Genomic DNA, 17,005 nt, shown 5'->3' with positions numbered 1-17,005 from the left:
CTCATAAGCAGAGGTACTCCGTCTGCCCTCAACTATACTTTCCTCTACAGTCATTGAGGTAAGTACAGACAAAAAACACGTCTAGTTCATTGAAACATTTTCAACTTGTATCATGTAATAATGAAGAATACGAAAGTTCAAAAAAGATTACAACTATTTTTATCTCATGCATGTTTCAGAAGGAACTGTACTGCAAATTGATATAGTTGTCCAAAAGCAATTTTGACGGACAAGTTCAAGCTTGCTTACATTTTCATAAAACAATGGTTGGCAGAATGCTGTGCTCAATGTAACTTACTTTTTAGTTATTAACAGCATGTTTCTTGAAAAACTCGTACTGTCAGCAAGACATCACTACAACATACTAAAATCACGTCCACTTAAGGTCTCCCTCTTGTGGAACATACACTTTGTATGGCATACCATCCTCTTCTTGAAATACTGCCCAATCTCATTTACTATACACAACTGCAGATTTAGAAAAGATAAGGCTTGCTCTCATGGAGAAAAAAAAAAAGAATCCCTTCTAAGTGTGCTTTATTTACACAAAAAAACAATTGTGATACATGCTTAGAAACACAGAAAACAGGCATTTTCCATACAATAACCATTGCTAACAGTAGGCCTACTGAAAAAGTATATTAAAACTTTTTATTTCCTAGTTATATTTGTACTGTCTGTGACTCATTTCTTTAAAATATCTTATTTTAGAATAGAATATACTTAAACTCATCACTCCAAATGCATGGAGATACTAACAGCACAGATATGATAAAGAAGAATACAACTCTTAATGTGCATTATTATTTAAAATATAAAATGGAATTCAGTGTGTTGATGTAATATTTAACTTCTATAAATGACTATTTTCTCCTTCAAATGAAAAAAAAATCTTAGAACTGGTGTGTGAATTCAAGTAGCTATGTAAAAGAAAAGTTGTTTTCGGTAGTAGTGAGGAACATTTCAGAATAGGTGAAAAGCAGATTTACTGTTACACCGAACTCCACCAAACTGCACGAAACTCACATTCTGAAAATTTGCCAATAAAACAACTTGATGACCATTAAAATATTGCTGATATTTTTTTTTTACCTTTGTAACTAACGATGTTCTCTGCTATTTGCAGGACTAAATAAGAAGGACCATAAACACTGATTTAATCAAGTTCCCAATTGAGCTACTAAGTATTCAATTTAAAAAACTGCAATGTCCATCTTCTTCAATCAGGACAAATCCCACTGCTCATCACATGGTTGTGAAAGAAGACAGGCACTGAATATAACCTATGGGATCGTTTCTGTAGTGCTTGAAACAAATTGTCTACATAAAATTGCAAGTATTTCCCATAAAAATCTCCTTAAAAGCAACTGCAGTGTCTACAATCACATTGTATTTTTCTCAAAACTTTGTTTTGCTAATTTTGTAATACCTATCTTTGAAACTATTCATCAAAGTCATTATATTGATAACTTCATTAAAGTAGTGACTCAACTTTTTTCTTATTCGAGTACAAAACGATTGGTGAAAGATTATTAAAAGCATCATAACAATTCCACTGTCACTTATAACCCATCTCTAAGATATATTAAGCAGGAAAATGTCATCAGTTCAAAGTTCAAAGCAAGGCAGACACATTACAAACAAAAATTCAAATGGCTTTCTTAATGTTACAGTTACTGAAGTTTCTTGCCTTATAAATTTGTGTCAAGACTGAGTTGCATGACCTCTAGGTAATGCAGTTTTGTTTAAAATACTGTGCTTAGGGAGAAAAGCATGCATGCAAAATAACAGTAAACAGGGGGTGTAAATAATCTTTATGTGGTTTTTTGTTTGTTTCTTTTGTTTTCAATGTCACTTTCTAAATATCTAACGACACCACCAAAACTCCCTATGAATTATTGTCTTGACAAATTGAAAACGGGTATGAGCATGTTTATCAAGGAAGCTGGGTAGAATTTCATTGCAGCAAGACTGAAAAACAGAAGAATTTTAAAAGAATTTAGAACAGACACAGAACAATATGTATCCTGCAATGAATCACCATTATCTAGGACTTATTTTGAACCACAGAGTACTTCCTGAGTTCTTTCCTTTGCTGAGAGACTGACTAGAGTCCATAAGAGAAATCTACCACACAGCACCAGCTAGTTTCAAGACAAGTGAATATAATGTTTACCCCTCATTTTTCACCAGGGTATTTATAAAACTAAGAATTTCCTTGTGAAAACAAATTACTTGTATTAAAATTATTCCTATGACTGCCCATTTCACTCCTGTTATTGAATATTTAGAGGTTAGCACTGTCTATTTTTTCCATGTACTGGTATTCTAGAAATGACTTTGATTGAGTTTGGGCAAGAGGGAGGGCTGGAACGATGGATATATCATATTCAAAAGGATCAATTACCAATGGGTATACAGACACTAAAAAGAAAGAAAAATGAGGTAACATTTTCTCATATTTTGAGGTTGTAAAGGAGTAAAAAAAGCAAACAAGCAAAGAGATTTAATATTGGCTTTAAGATATACTTTTTATAAATAGAAATACTATTCAAATCATGGAAAAAAACCTTTGAGAAATGCTGATGTCATCTTTGGTATTTTATGAAGAAATCTACTGTGCAGCTACTAAGCACTCATGAACCTGAAAACCACAACAAACATAACTAACTTGAGAGAGACACTTATTTTGGCAGAAAAATATTTCCTGTAAACAAATCAGAACAGAATATCACAATACTCTTATCTGCCAGAAAGATAATGTAGTAACATAACACAAAAAAGTCTTGAAATCTGAACCATTTTAAATGAAGGTAGAAACAGAGAATCATAGAGTAATTAAAGATGGAAAAGACCTCTAAGATCTCTTAGTCCAACCATCAGCCCATTCCCATCATGCCCACTAGCCACGACCCTCAGTGCCACACCTAAACAGTTCTTGAACAGCTCCTGTGATGGCAACTCCACCACCTCCCTGGGTAGCCTTTTCCAATGCCTCTCTACTCTTTCTGAAAAGAAAATTTTCCTAATATCCAAGGTCTTCCCATGCAGAGCAGACACATAGGAAGAACAAGAGACCATTAGAGACTTCTGTTCTCTACCATTTTAGGACACTCATCCCAATCTGCTCAGTGCTGCCACTGAAGGATAGCTACTGCTGTGGCTGGACGGTAACAGAAGCATTTTGCAGTACAATACACAACTACAGCCAGGAAAAACTCAAGCACAGCCCTTGCTTTGTGACAGTATAATTCAGGTAATGAACACCACTTATCTCACAATCAATTGGCTAGTTTATGAGGTCTTCCTATAGAAAATTAGGTGAAGTAGAAACAGTAATTATATAAAACTATATAGAGAATAAAACATTATGAAGTCAGCATTTTCCATATTTTCCTGTTGGTAGGATGGTAAATAATGACAATGTACAAAACAGTGTGGCATTTAAAAAGTAAATATAAAAATAAATAATAAAATGAATGAATAAATATTATCAATATCACGGCCATCTTCAGTGTCACAAATAAATGTTACACTCCTTAAAACTAAAATTCTACAAATTATTCTTCCATCACATGCTATGGCATATTTGTATTACATTTTTTCAGTTGTCTTATGCATCATCACCTTTTCAGTTTGTGTGTATATGTGAAATAACTACTACAGCACAATAATCCAGTGTTTTTTTTGGGGGGGTGGGGGGAAGCCCTTATTTAAAATAGAATCATTCTCAGTATAGTAACTCAGGAGGAATACCATAAAGAACCACTAGAAGGAGCTGGTATTCTGTCTAATTTCAAAATACTACAGTCATTTAGAGGTATCATTGCTCTAAGGGAAAAATAATCTCTGCTGTTGAGAAAGATTTAAATTAATATTTTTATCTGATACTTCAATTTTAATTTCTTGATCAAATATATTAAGTGTACAGTAGTCATTGGCATGCAGGTCAATAATAAAATCACCTTCAATTTTAGTATAGCATCCTTTCCCTTTTAAAAATGTTTTACTACAACTACCACAAACAATATTATAACTAGCAATCATACATTTCATGCTGAAGAAAATAAAGTTTACCACATGATGATAAACTAGATGCCCTAAAATAGGTATTCTATTTAATGAGTTATGTGGACCTAAATTTCTATTCTAGACAAGTTTAGAGGAGGTTCACTGCCAAAATTAAACTCTCTTCTCTAATGACAGAGATACAGAGAGCTTTGTCTTATAACCCAACTAAAGAAAGCTTTATATTGCCAAAATGTATCACAAAATCTGCCATATATGTTCTGTCAGAAGGAATTCTGACAGTAGAAATACACCAAATATAACCTTTGCTTCTGAACAGTGTACCTTTCCCTGTCTTCCTATTGTTTTATCATAATTTCAGAAAAACTAATTCTATTGCAAAAAGATTACCTAAATTGTACTACTGATTTAGCGCAACAGAAACAACTACAAAAGTAGGAGGGCAAAATGTATATGTTCATGCTTTGTATTCTAGTCAGGCAAAATCACCTTTTGTCATGAATACTTACTGGTCTGTAGTTGCTTTTCTCTGGTGTGCATGTCAGCAAGTATTTGTTTGAAGTGGCTGGTAAAAGCAGCAAGGTCAGCATCCAGAAACACTGGGCATTGTTCTTTCTCTTTCAGAGCTTGACTCTGAGCCTTAAGCCGTTCAATTTGAGGCTGAAGAGTTGACATTCGGATGATTTCGTCCTGTATGTTTGGATTAAAAATAAAAAAATAAAAAATTCAAGATAAAGCCGTCCTCCAAATGAAATCACTAGTGCCATGAACTTACCATTTCACTACACATTGTAAAATGATTTTGCTTTCTAAGTCAGCAATAGTAAGAATAAATATCACCAATATATGTTTATCTTTTCTAACCAATCAGTAGCTCTGGTTTCCAATATGACACTTGCCATTGTTGAAAATCACTTTCACGTTGCATTATCACTTTAGTAATGTAATATTAAAGTGATTGTACATCCAAATTCCACAACTGAAGAGCATTCCTTCTGTATGGAGGTAGGGAGATAAAAACTCCACATTTGCTACAGTCCTGAATCCATCTCTGCTAGATCATGTGCAGCTCAGCTGCCTCACAGTAATGCATTACAAGTTGAGGTTCTGCTATCTTATCTTCTGGAGACCTTGTACAGACTGTAACACTAGCAATTAGTAAGCAAAAAAAAAAATGAGAAAAGTTAATATCTTTAAGTAGGCTTCTCGAAACAGAAGGTTTTTGTAAGAAGACAGAACACCTGCTTGAAAATGTGCAAAAACAGGAAAAATAGCAGGAATAGATGTAAATTTATTTGTCAAACATTGTTTTAGTTTGAAAGCTTCAGGAAGCAGAGATTTGGTAGAATCATGCATCTACAAGCATATAACAAGTTTTATTGGTTACTACATCTCAATTTACAAATTATTTGCATGTCAAAAAGTATTAGATAGGAGGTGAGTGCAGACGTAAGAAGCTCTCCACATTTAAACTCCTCCTCAAATGTTGATCAAACTTCTGAAATAGGTATTGTACTTCTGTCCCCTTCAAAAGCTTCTACATGGCAGTTCAAAACCAAGATACACAGGAAAGGTGGATTTTGTGATGCAATAACTACCCAAAGAGTTATCTACAGCAAGAAAGATGAGCAAATTTCTACAACAGCGAAGCACCCAACTGAAAATATTTTTGGAGGTTTATGACTGAATTGGTGTGACTGTTTTTGTACAACTACTGAATTCTGTCTTACATTTAGGGATATTCCTTCTATTGACTACACAGTCAATCCCACACGATAATGCAGAGCACGCAGCAGGTAACATGTAGAAGGGTAGGATTTTGGACTTGACCATGAAGACACTTTTCAGGCTCAGATCTTTACAACCAGAGATGATGAGCAACAGTTTCTTAATGAAGTATCAAAGAAATAGATTCTTACAGGAAAAATAAGAAGAGTTTAAGGGTCTAATCATCTAACTTTTGGTATGCAAATATCTTAAAATAATTAAATATTTGGAACAGAATTTTAAATACTCATATACCAGGCCTCTTTATTTACCATTCCTTCCTTTCCTTGAATAATTATCCTTCGTTAACTATTTTGGAAACAGAAGGAGTACAGTTTTCATATATTGAAATCAGAGAATGGCCTGGGTTGAAAAGGACCATAAGGATCATTTAGTTTTAACACCCCTGCTATGTGCAGGGTTGCCAACCACCAGACCAGGCTTCCCAGAGCCACATCCAGCTTGGCCTTGAAGGCCTCCAGGGATGGGGCATCCACAACCTCCTTGGGCAACCTGTTCCAGCGTGTCACCACCCTCTGAGTGAAAAACTTCCTCCTAATATCTCCCTTGTGTCTTAGTTTAAAACCATTCCCCCTTGTCCTATCACTATCAACCCATGTAAACAGTCATTCCCCCTCCTGTTTATATGCTCTCTTCAAGTACTGAAGGCCCCAGAGCCTTCTCTTCTCCAAGCTAAACAAGCCCAGTTCCCTCAACCATTCTTCATAGGAAAGATTTTCCAGCCCTCTGATCATCTTAGGGCCCTCCTCTGGACCCATTCCAAGAGCTCTTTGTCCTTCTTGTGCTGGGGGCTCCAAGCCTGGATGCAGAACTCCAGATGGGGCCCCACAAGAGCTGAGTAGAAGGGGACAATCACGGTCCCCTCCCAGCTGGCCACCCGTTTTTTAATGCAGCCCAGGATATAATTGGCCTTTCGGGCTGCAAGAAATACTGTAGGCTATAATCCGGCCACCTGCTGGTACACATAGGAAGTACAATATAATAAACAACTGAGAAGAGCTTCTAACCTTGCATTTTTCCAACTGAATTTTTACTGTAGCAGGATCTGTTGCTGGTGTGGGTTGTGCTTTCAGCCAGTTTTCTGCTGTAATTGCTGTCTGCTCCAGTCGCTGCAGCTGGGAATAGAAGTCAATGATGCTATTTTGGTACTCCAACCATACCAGTCTTTCACTCAGTAACTGACAGAACTCAATCCAGCGACTCTTCAGCTGCTCTGAGGCTTGTCTAATGTTGTCAGCATTCAGACCCTCTATAAGGAACACAAGAGAAGAAGCTCAACACTTATGCCACGAAGAAGTAAATCAGTTTACAGTACTTTAACAATCCAATTTCTACAGCTGAGAGCTAATAATTCTAAATAATGTTGTATCATCAAATAACAATCCTGAACACACAGATGTTACACATCAATGGAGAAAGAATTTCAGAACTACTTAAAGTTACTGTCAGGGTATTTTTGTTGCAATGAGAATGAATTATAAAAAGTATTATACAAGAAAGGGAACAAAGCAGAAAGTTGTGACATAATACATAAAGCTAATTAAAACTGCTGTAAGAAGTAAGAAAATGTGTCATAACTGAAAAGCTCTGTCTGGATTGCAACTGGATTTTTAACATATAAGATCCCTGTGTGGTTTTCTTCTTTTGTTTGTTTTAAAGGCAATTTTCAAGTGTATGGAAACTAGGTTCCACAGTTATTTTGGTGCTTTTAATAATCCAATCCTTAAGTTTAGCACTATATGCTAGCTTAGAAATATCATAAGTACTTAAGAATAACAGTGCTGATCAGACCAAAGTATCACGTAGTAAAGTCCCCTGTCTCCAACAGTGTTCACAGTGTTCATCAGTAGACATCAGGCAATGACTCAGAGTCAAGAAACCATGTGGCACTTCCTCCTAATTATTTTCAGCCAGCGTTTGGTTTGGCATGCCATAAAATGACACACATAGCCACAGAACTGATACTGACCAAAAAATTAATAAACTTCTCAATCAAGTACATGTTTAAGAACTTCTTTAATAACATCGACAGTAAGTCATACATTAGTTAACCAGTAAAACAAAAGCTACATTTTTAGCAATATCAAATTTCAGGTGTTTTTATAATTCTTAAAATGAAGTTTAAATGCAAATAAAACAAAAGCCTTCAACATGATAGTTCTGTGATTGTTAAGATGCTGTTGATGTGATTTATCTTGGTTATACACTGTACTTTCAAACTTCAGGAACAACCCCCATGAGGGATACAAAACTGTGAAGTTCATGCGCAACTGTTTTAGGTAGAACTTAGGAACTATAGTCCCAATTATGGCTAAAGGCATTACAGAAAATAATACTGAAAACTTACTATAATAAACTTAATAATGACCATTATATACACAACATGGTAAATCACACTAATCAGAGATCATGTCTGCTATGGAACTCCATAGTTCTCCAGCAATCGTTATTTTGGATTCAGCTCAAGGCTGATTCAGTGCCACTTGTAAACAGATGACTGTGCAGTACCTTACAGTAAGTTCCTGGACAGACTCTACTTCTAGGATATTGCCCTAGCCAAGAAAATTGGACATGATTTCAAATAATACAAGCAAAGATGCAGAAAGATAAGAAGCCCAGCATGACTGGGACATAAAAATAACTGTGGTGGTTGCAACAGTTGCATATACACTTTGTACCCAGGGAAATGGATTGCACAATTTAATGACTGAGCAAGGACCTAAAATAAAACTTAAAGCGTAAAGAGGTAACAGCATTTTGACACATCTTAATAAGATCCATCAGTGATGTGGGTTTTTGTGTGTGTGTGTGTGTGTCTACATCTGAAGACATTGCTGCAGAACTACTTTATTTTCTTAAAGTGTCTTATGAATAATGTCTTAATGTCTAATGAATATATATCAATATACAAAGAGGCAGCATAAACCTGGATGGCATAGTGTATCTTAATAACAACAAAGATGACTTGGACACATACATAATGAGTATTACCAACATCAAGAAAAAAAAACATATATAGGAGACAAGCTTTTGATTATGCTGTATTTCAAAAATTGCATCTGTCTCGTTGTGACTTTGGTTATAAAAGTGCTGTATGCTCTTAAGAGAGAGCAAACATCCCTGATACTGTGTACATAATTAATTACCTCTGAATCTGGAAGACATTTCCTATGACTTTGACAGAGAAGACATAAAAAGGTCACTTTAATTTTTTCCTTCTCTCCTCTCTTTTCAGCTGCCACAGTTTCCAAAGTACCCCTAGGCCAGATTATGATTACAAGAAGAAGTGAACTCATGAACTCTCAGTACATAATAATACTTTCCCCTGCAATTCTTTATCAAGGATTCAGAGAAGACTGCATATATGATGAAAATCTAGATTCATTAACTCCTCTCTTCGTCCTTTCACAGCTATATCCCTCTTAATGTTATGATATATGTGAAAATATCCAGTGTTCCCTAGTTTACATTAATATTTCTGTATCTAAACTTTGAGTTTATAACTGATTTCACAAAGCCACAGAAGAACAAACGTTTCTGCTCTTCACGTAACTGAAGTGGGAAGTACAAGATCAGAGTGAGCAGAGCTATGCTTCCTAGGAGAATACAAAGGCCACTTTAGACAGTACAATACCCTACTGAAACGAAGACCCATCTAGAAATCTCCAAGAGACCCTGTTTTAAAACTCTCTAAATTCACAGTTCAGAAGACATCTATTAAATGTTAATATATCACTTTCAGAAGGATGCAAGAAAATGGCCATTACTTGCATGTCATAAATTTTGCTAGAAGAATCTAAGCCAAAATGATAAGAGGTAATTTAATGTCCTAAACCTATATATATGTTCAAATAATTCTAATCAAGAACTGAAACTTGTCCAAATCTTCACATTTATCTTGTTTTGAAGAAAGCTTGTCCTCCTTCTATTTGAAAATTAATAATTATTTGAGTAGGTGATGCATCGAGGACAGAATTCTAATGTTTTTATTTTCAGAATGAATTGCTGAAAACCAAAAGCTCAAAACCTAATTCCGTGAGAAGTACTGATTTCTTCACTATCTTTAGCAACTTTAGCAACTATCAGCTTTCATTCATGATATTGACATCAATCCTCTTATTGTGCTTCACTCACGGCAGCAAGACATACCAAAGTTGAGAATCAGGAGAATATAAAATCCATTTTTTAGTAAAACAGTGTTAATTTAGAAATAATGGTTCATAACCTTTTCATGTTTCATATTCTAGGAGCTCCTGATATAATCAGTGAATAAATAAACTGTACCCAGAGGAAACAGATCATTGCCTGGAGTACCTTTATTAATTTTACTACCTTGTCTACTGTGCATAACAAATTGTGTCAGTGCTTTTAATTGTGCAGCATCTTACATGCAAGTACTCTGGAACTGCCAGTTAGTAAGAAGCATATCTTAGTAAGTGTATTTTTTGCTTTGGATCTATGCTTTCCATTTGCTTTGGATCTATGACAGAATAATGTAATATTATATAAGTTTTTATAGATTTTAATGCATGAGCATATGTGAAATGGTAAATCATAATGAAACAAAATAACGTTTCTTCCTTAAAACAATGGCTCCTAACCATTACGTGTTCTATCACAACAAATTCTTCTATATTCAGTTTAATGCTGCCTATCAAAAGTCTCTCAGTAGTCATTTTGATGCCCTGTGTATTATATTCTAAATCACTATAACAATCACATGTCCCTCTGAAAATGCTAAGCTAATTCAATTCCTCCATTAGAGAACGTTATTCCATTTTAGATTAGCATTTTAGAATAGAATTCATTCTATTTTGTTTTTATTCTCCCCACCTCCAAGAACAGGAAGCAGGAGATAGATGTTTTCACTGAGTGTAATCATCAGAAGAGGCAGAGCACAGCCTATGTAGGAGAAGGGTGTCTTTTTAAAGGTAAAAACAGGGATTTCCCTTCAATAGGAAAAGTCCTTCAAATGGCACTAACCTAACCAGGCACACTGCTTACAGACTTCAGAATAGCTGTGAAATCACAGTTCTTTCCATTCAGAATATTTTTGCTGACACTGGCTGAAAACATAAGGCAGGAATGTTGCCCTACATAAATACATTTCCTCAGATTATTTTTCTCAATTCTAAGAAAGAAAGAAATGAGACTAAATAGAAACACCTATTTTTAGCCAGAATTTGAATCCTGCTTTTTACTTATTCTCTCTCCTACCACAGTAAAAGAGCAAGAAAATAAACATATAAATGATTTAGCAACGGAATTGAACACCATTGTGAACTTCTCTCTTACAATCTACCAGATTACTCTGTACTTTCATACTGTTCACCTGCTACAATCAGAAACATTTTTTTTTAAGAAGCAGACCTTACATAAAAGCAAAACCCAGAATTTAGTGTCAGTAAAACTGGAATCTCAGGACTCTAATCATTATATACATGATATACAATGACTAAAAAATAGCAGTGCAGTTGAAATTGTAAACACTTGTTTTCACAACTAATTTTTATCTTAAGTCTGTTTGCCTTCGGTAGTCTTTTAGGTACAGATTACACTGTATGTGCACGACAAACTTCAACTGTACCTGTAAACTGTTTCCCTGAAGAAAGTACCATACAGGATCATCACCTGTGTAGTACTTACATCTGTGATTTTAAATTATGATCATGAAAAACTAAAAAGATCATCTATTCAAGATAACACAGTATATCTTCCCTCCACCAGATGCTAAACAACGTGTTTCCCAAATTTGAATGGTATGTTTAACTCTGCTTTCTTCACTTGCTGTGGAAAATAGTTCCAGCATTAGACAAGGAAGGTATGTACCTACAGTCAGTCTGACCTATTGAACATTATTTTGGAGATTCAGCTAGAAAATTTTCCAGTGATGTACTCTTTCCTTTTTTCTTCTTAGTGAATCCAGAAATCCACAAAAATAAGAACAAAGAGCTGAAGACTGTATGTCCCAAATGAATTTCAACAAGTGACATGTCTACTAAGGAAACTTAGTTGAATTACCATGGAAAATATTAACCTGCAAGTCTATCGCAGTTTAAGATATAGGTTTAATATTGAGGTGTTTTTTTTTTTTTTAACACACCTTTTAGTTCAGCATCTATTTGCAGATACTCCCACTACTTGAGAATGTATTTGAGCATATGATTAAAAAAACAAACAAGATTTCTTGTTCATAGAAGTACTGAGGTTGAACACGGTGGTTTACCTTCCTCTTATGCTCAAAGCATTATTTTGAACACCTAGCAAAATATTTAATTTGCAAAATTCTTTGTTAATATGATCTTACAGTTCTCTTCAAGTAAAGCTGATGATTTAATTCCACTGTCTAGCACTCTCTCATGGTGGTGGTCCTTGCATTATTTAACTATTTAATAAACTATTCCTCAAATTGCCATAAACAATTGAGGCCAGAGAAATTCTTTTTAATGGAATGGTTTATTATCTAAAATCACCACAAAAAGAATTTTTATTCTTACAGGCATCTAATCCATCATCCTTGCTAGAAAATTCTTGCTGCTAAAGCTACCATGATGTTTGGCATAATATGCCATAGGTAAGGCAGAATACAGAGCAACTGACAGGAAACAGATAAAGGCACGCTGGCTCAGCTAGCCTACTCTGTGCATATAATCCAACTGCAAGATCTGCTTTCTAAAAAGAGGGTATTTGGGATACAATGGATAATAAAGCACATCTAACCACAGTTGAAATCACAACAACTATGAACTATGAATAACCTCAAATGCATGAAAAAAGGGAACCTTGAGGACATGAGAATATTTAAGAAAGCTAATCTGATGAAGCTGAAGATGGAATTCCTTACGTGAAAGTCTGCAACTGGCCAAAGAATCAATGGGTCACTGTTAACTGGGCACTAAACAGCTTAGGTCCAAAATAACAATCTTGATGTGCCAGCACAGAAATTTCAAATACTGCCTTAAGTCCTGCACAGCAGATCTCCCTGGCAGAAAAACAGGTCAGAAAAGATACAGGACTTTTTTTTTTCCTTTTCTTCATGGAAAATAATCCAACAGTTTCAAAAAGAGTGCAAATTTTACCAGACTCCCTTCTGTCTATTCACTGAGCCTGAGAAAGAACCCCTTTTAATAGCTACTACAATAACTGTAATTAAATACAGCCAGAATGCAAGGGTGGCTACTTTTAAAGTGTCACCTCCATACTTAAAAAATCATACTTAAGCAAGATAATCCTAAAATTCCATCAATTTTGTGTAGATTAGCATTTCATTAGTAACAGTTATATTCTTGACTCTTTGTTATAACAATTTAACATAAAATATACACTCTGAAGCTCAGTGCATTCAACATCTGTATTTTTTGTCAGCCTATCAGTATGACAGATTGTGGTTCATGGTTAATATTTTACTACAAAGTTAGACATTTTTCAGCTTCACAGATAGTGACATGGCACACAATATAACTTCCATCTATCTTACCACTGGGTTTTCTTCTTCCTTTAAAAAGTTCAAAAGATTGGCTGAACTTAATAGCTTTTTTTTTTTTTTAATTCAATGATAAAAATAAAATAGAAAAATTGCAACTTTTTTTTTAAAGTGTTGTATTAGTTTTCATATTTATTATCTTAAAATGCTGAATGCCAAAAATATCTTCAAATGCCCAATAAAATTTTATACTTTATACAATACAGAACGTTACAGTTACATATGTATAATAAAATATACAAAGTGTATTATAATCAAAGTTAGAAAACACTTTTTCAAACTGTTCAGTTTTCTAACTTGGATGAACTAAGATACCTTCAAAAGCCTAGTATACTCAGAAAATAAGATTACAACTTTATTCTCTACACAGAACAGATTGTTAATACACAGTTCATTACCACGAGCACATTTTACACACACTTCTTTTCATGATACTGATGTTGTAAGATTTTTTCTCTTTACTAAATAACAGATTTAATATCCAGAAATAATAAAATAAATATAATGAAATTTACTGTTCCATTTAGACAGCATTTTTCTAATATAATTCTTGTGATAAATATAAACCTGTGCATTTATCAAATCCCTGAGAACATTATCTAAATCAACTCCCTTGTAATTACCATTCACCATCTGTTCCACCAGGGCCTCAGCTGATCTGCTGGCATCTTGCAGCTTTCTGTACTTCTCAGGCTTTTCTCGCTGGATGGCCTGCAGCATGACAGGAAAGGTGAATATTTCAAAAGAGGAAGAAGAAAGTAAATAATCTCAGGGATGTCCTGATTTCTTGAGACTGCTTAACCTGCCACGTTGCCCTGCCAGCCTCCTGATTTGCAATGAAAGCACAAAGTATCACATATCAAGTTAGTCATAAAGTCAAATACATGACTTGTGAATCGGAACACAACAGAGTTGACAAATGATACATATCAGTATTTTACAGACAAATCATAGACAGACAAAGTAAGAGCTATTCAAAGCCCAATATTGCAGAAGAAAAACATACCTTCAACAGAAATTCCTTGTGGAGGAATAGAAAATTTACTCTTTTTTTTCCATGTTGCTCCTATTTACATTAGTAAGAATTAAGATCATGCTACCTGAAACAGTCTCATGTCATACTGAACCCATATACCATTTGATTGCTTATTTTAATCTTTTGTTGGGAAAAAAAAAAAAAAAAAAAAAAAAAAGTAAAAAGCATATTAAAGTAGGTATGCAACATATATAGTAGACATCCATACATGAGCCAGTAGGTAAGAGTTAAGAATAAATTGCAGAATCAACACAGGTTTTCATTATATGCTGTACCTAATACTTTCAGTCACCTTTTCTTACTTAAAAAGTTCTCATTCATGTTCAGGTGTGTTCACACTAACTGGGAATTGTAGGTACAGCCTTGAGTTTCAGGATAAAGTAGAAATCTAAGTTTCTATTTTCATTTGGCTTGGTAACAGTATAGAAGGAAAATAAAACTGTATTAGATCTAACACCTCCTCAATTATGTCTAATAATTAACAACATCACATTGTTGATGTTAGACTAATTAGTCATCTAGTTAGGTATAATACTGATGCTCTAAACTAGAAGCCTGAATTTCCTTGGTTAGTTCAGGAGAAGCCTAGGGCTATAACCCAGTTTGAAACCAAAAATAAAACACATTATACACACTGCCCAGAGATCCTACCTAAAACATTCTCTCATTATTCAGAGTCCCTCAATTTATCACAGCACACATACATATACAAAAGGAAATGCCACAAAAATCTTAGGGTGATGTACAGGAAACTAACACAAATCCTGGCTGTGGCTTCTCAGTCTGGCTTTTTAAAATATATCTTTAACATACTGTTAATTATTAACGATAATTTAATCATAAATATCCTTGAAATTTCATGAAGTTTAATCCCAATAAACTCAAGATGACGATATTATTTGTAGTTTCTGTAGGTCAATAAAATATTTTCAAGATTAAAAGAATCACAAAATGTGTTCTGTTAATTCGCTGCAGAGTTTTGAGACTAAAGAATCTTAATTAATACTACTCTGTGTATAATACCAGGTATAATGAACCTAAGTCTAACTTAGCACAGAAGCACAGAACTCAGAAGATCATAAAAACACTGAAATATACTGAAAATAATCTTCCTCAGTCTGCTGTGCCAGGTGTGTAGTTATCAGAAGTGTAACTGTAGTGAATACAAATCAATCATCCAAAACCTGAAATATACCAATAGCTTTCAGAAATATGAAAACAATATGACACTGAAGCTTGTGGCAGAGAACTCCTCAGTGTCTGGTAACAGACCATGAGTCTGGAAAACGTTGGAAGCATGTCTGCTTCTCTCCCAGAAGATCAAGGTTTCTAGATCCTGACAGAAAATAAAAGCACTTCCATGTGAAGCACTTAAAAATAAACATGAAAGTTTGGCAAACATCAATACTTTTCTCCACTCACTTTTTTGTGTTATTAATATATATCACAAAGATGAAGGGCTAACAGTGGAAATAGAAGGACATACGTTTACACACAGAAAATACAGTGTCAAAGGAGAAATGGCTATCCTCTTGGTCCTCATACAAACAAAGTATGGGACAATTTACCTAATCCGTGGAGAAAGGAGACTTAGTTAATGGCACTAACGTACTCATGGTCTTACACTGCACATGCTTCAGTTGTTTGCCAAACCCACAAATTTCATCTTACATTTTTAAGGTCTTCAGAGGAATTTTTTTAAACAAATGTAGAGTGCTAAGAAATAAATGGAGTAATTGTCTCATAAAAACCTCTCATTTATCCTTTCAGATCTGTTTTGTTATGGTTTCCAGTACTGAAGAAGACAATACTCTCGATTCAGGTCAATTAACAATAGAAAAACACTGGGATAAGATTGAAGAGGTTTGTGAAATTTGGAAACTTTTACATTTATTGTTACCAACACCTTTTTTTTCTAATAAAAATTTGTGGTAGCCGTAAAATAATTTTAAAATATTTCCAAAACTGAATTTATTTCTTTTTATTTCTTGCACTTTTTCTTATTTTTAGAAAAAAATACTTTTAAAAAGACTTATAAAATACGGCATTAGTTCTCTGAGGAATATTTTGTAACTGGCAAAACAGATGTGTACTGGCTTAGTTCTAACTGATGGAGTAACATTAAAGGCATCTTTAGCTAAATACCAGATGAAGGTGAAGAGGTTATTTATTTTCACAATACTATCAGAGTTTTATTTGGCCCTACGATTTTAGTTGGTAGTTAATGACTTCATAACACCGAAGACAGTCTCACTTCAGAAATTCATATGTTATTCATATAAAATCAAAATCCCATTTTAAGAATTCTGTCAATGGATGTACAGTTGCAGTAATGCCAGATCTCTTGTAATTCTTGTCAACTACAACTCTGGGCAGAAGTTTGCAATATTATCATCACTGAATTTTACAGAGACTGAGCTTTCAAACATCCATGCCCAAGAGAGTGTATCTAAAGATTACTAAATGAAAATAAACAACTGAGAAATGAGCATTTAAGAATGTCAAGGGAGCAAAAGTAATTGTCCAGGATATCTGACATTTTCTTACCTTCATTCACCTTTTATCTTCAATTTCTAGATGCTTCCTGGCTAAATTCCTTTCAATGAGTTTTATTCTTGATTTTCTGATGTGAAATCTCAAGTTTTACTTTACTTACTGACAAATAAGAT

General features: G+C 34.3%; 1 protein-coding gene across 28 annotated transcripts in view; it reads right to left on the bottom strand.

Moving 5' to 3' along the window:
* The window catches only part of DMD (dystrophin), a 1,163,614-nt gene that overhangs the window by 660,528 nt on the left and 486,081 nt on the right, over window positions 1-17,005 (bottom strand). For 27 of the 28 annotated variants that reach the window (XR_006934806.1, XR_006934864.1, XR_006934881.1 and 24 more), the window contains 3 exons: window positions 13,924-14,011; window positions 6,825-7,066; window positions 4,539-4,719 (listed from right to left, as the gene is read on the bottom strand). Coding sequence is in view for 25 of the 28 variants with exons in the window: in XM_046919009.1 (XP_046774965.1) it covers window positions 4,539-4,719; window positions 6,825-7,066; window positions 13,924-14,011 (511 nt within the window). In the remaining 3 variants the exon portion in view is untranslated. Of the gene's footprint in view, window positions 1-4,538; window positions 4,720-6,824; window positions 7,067-13,923; window positions 14,012-17,005 lie in introns of those variants that run through there. The other variant, XM_046919570.1, reaches the window with a different exon arrangement.

The sequence above is a fragment of the Gallus gallus genome, chromosome 1 (assembly GCF_016699485.2).
Source record: "Gallus gallus isolate bGalGal1 chromosome 1, bGalGal1.mat.broiler.GRCg7b, whole genome shotgun sequence".
NCBI classification, from domain to species: Eukaryota; Metazoa; Chordata; class Aves; order Galliformes; family Phasianidae; genus Gallus; species Gallus gallus.
This window is presented reverse-complemented; position numbering and strand designations above follow the sequence as displayed.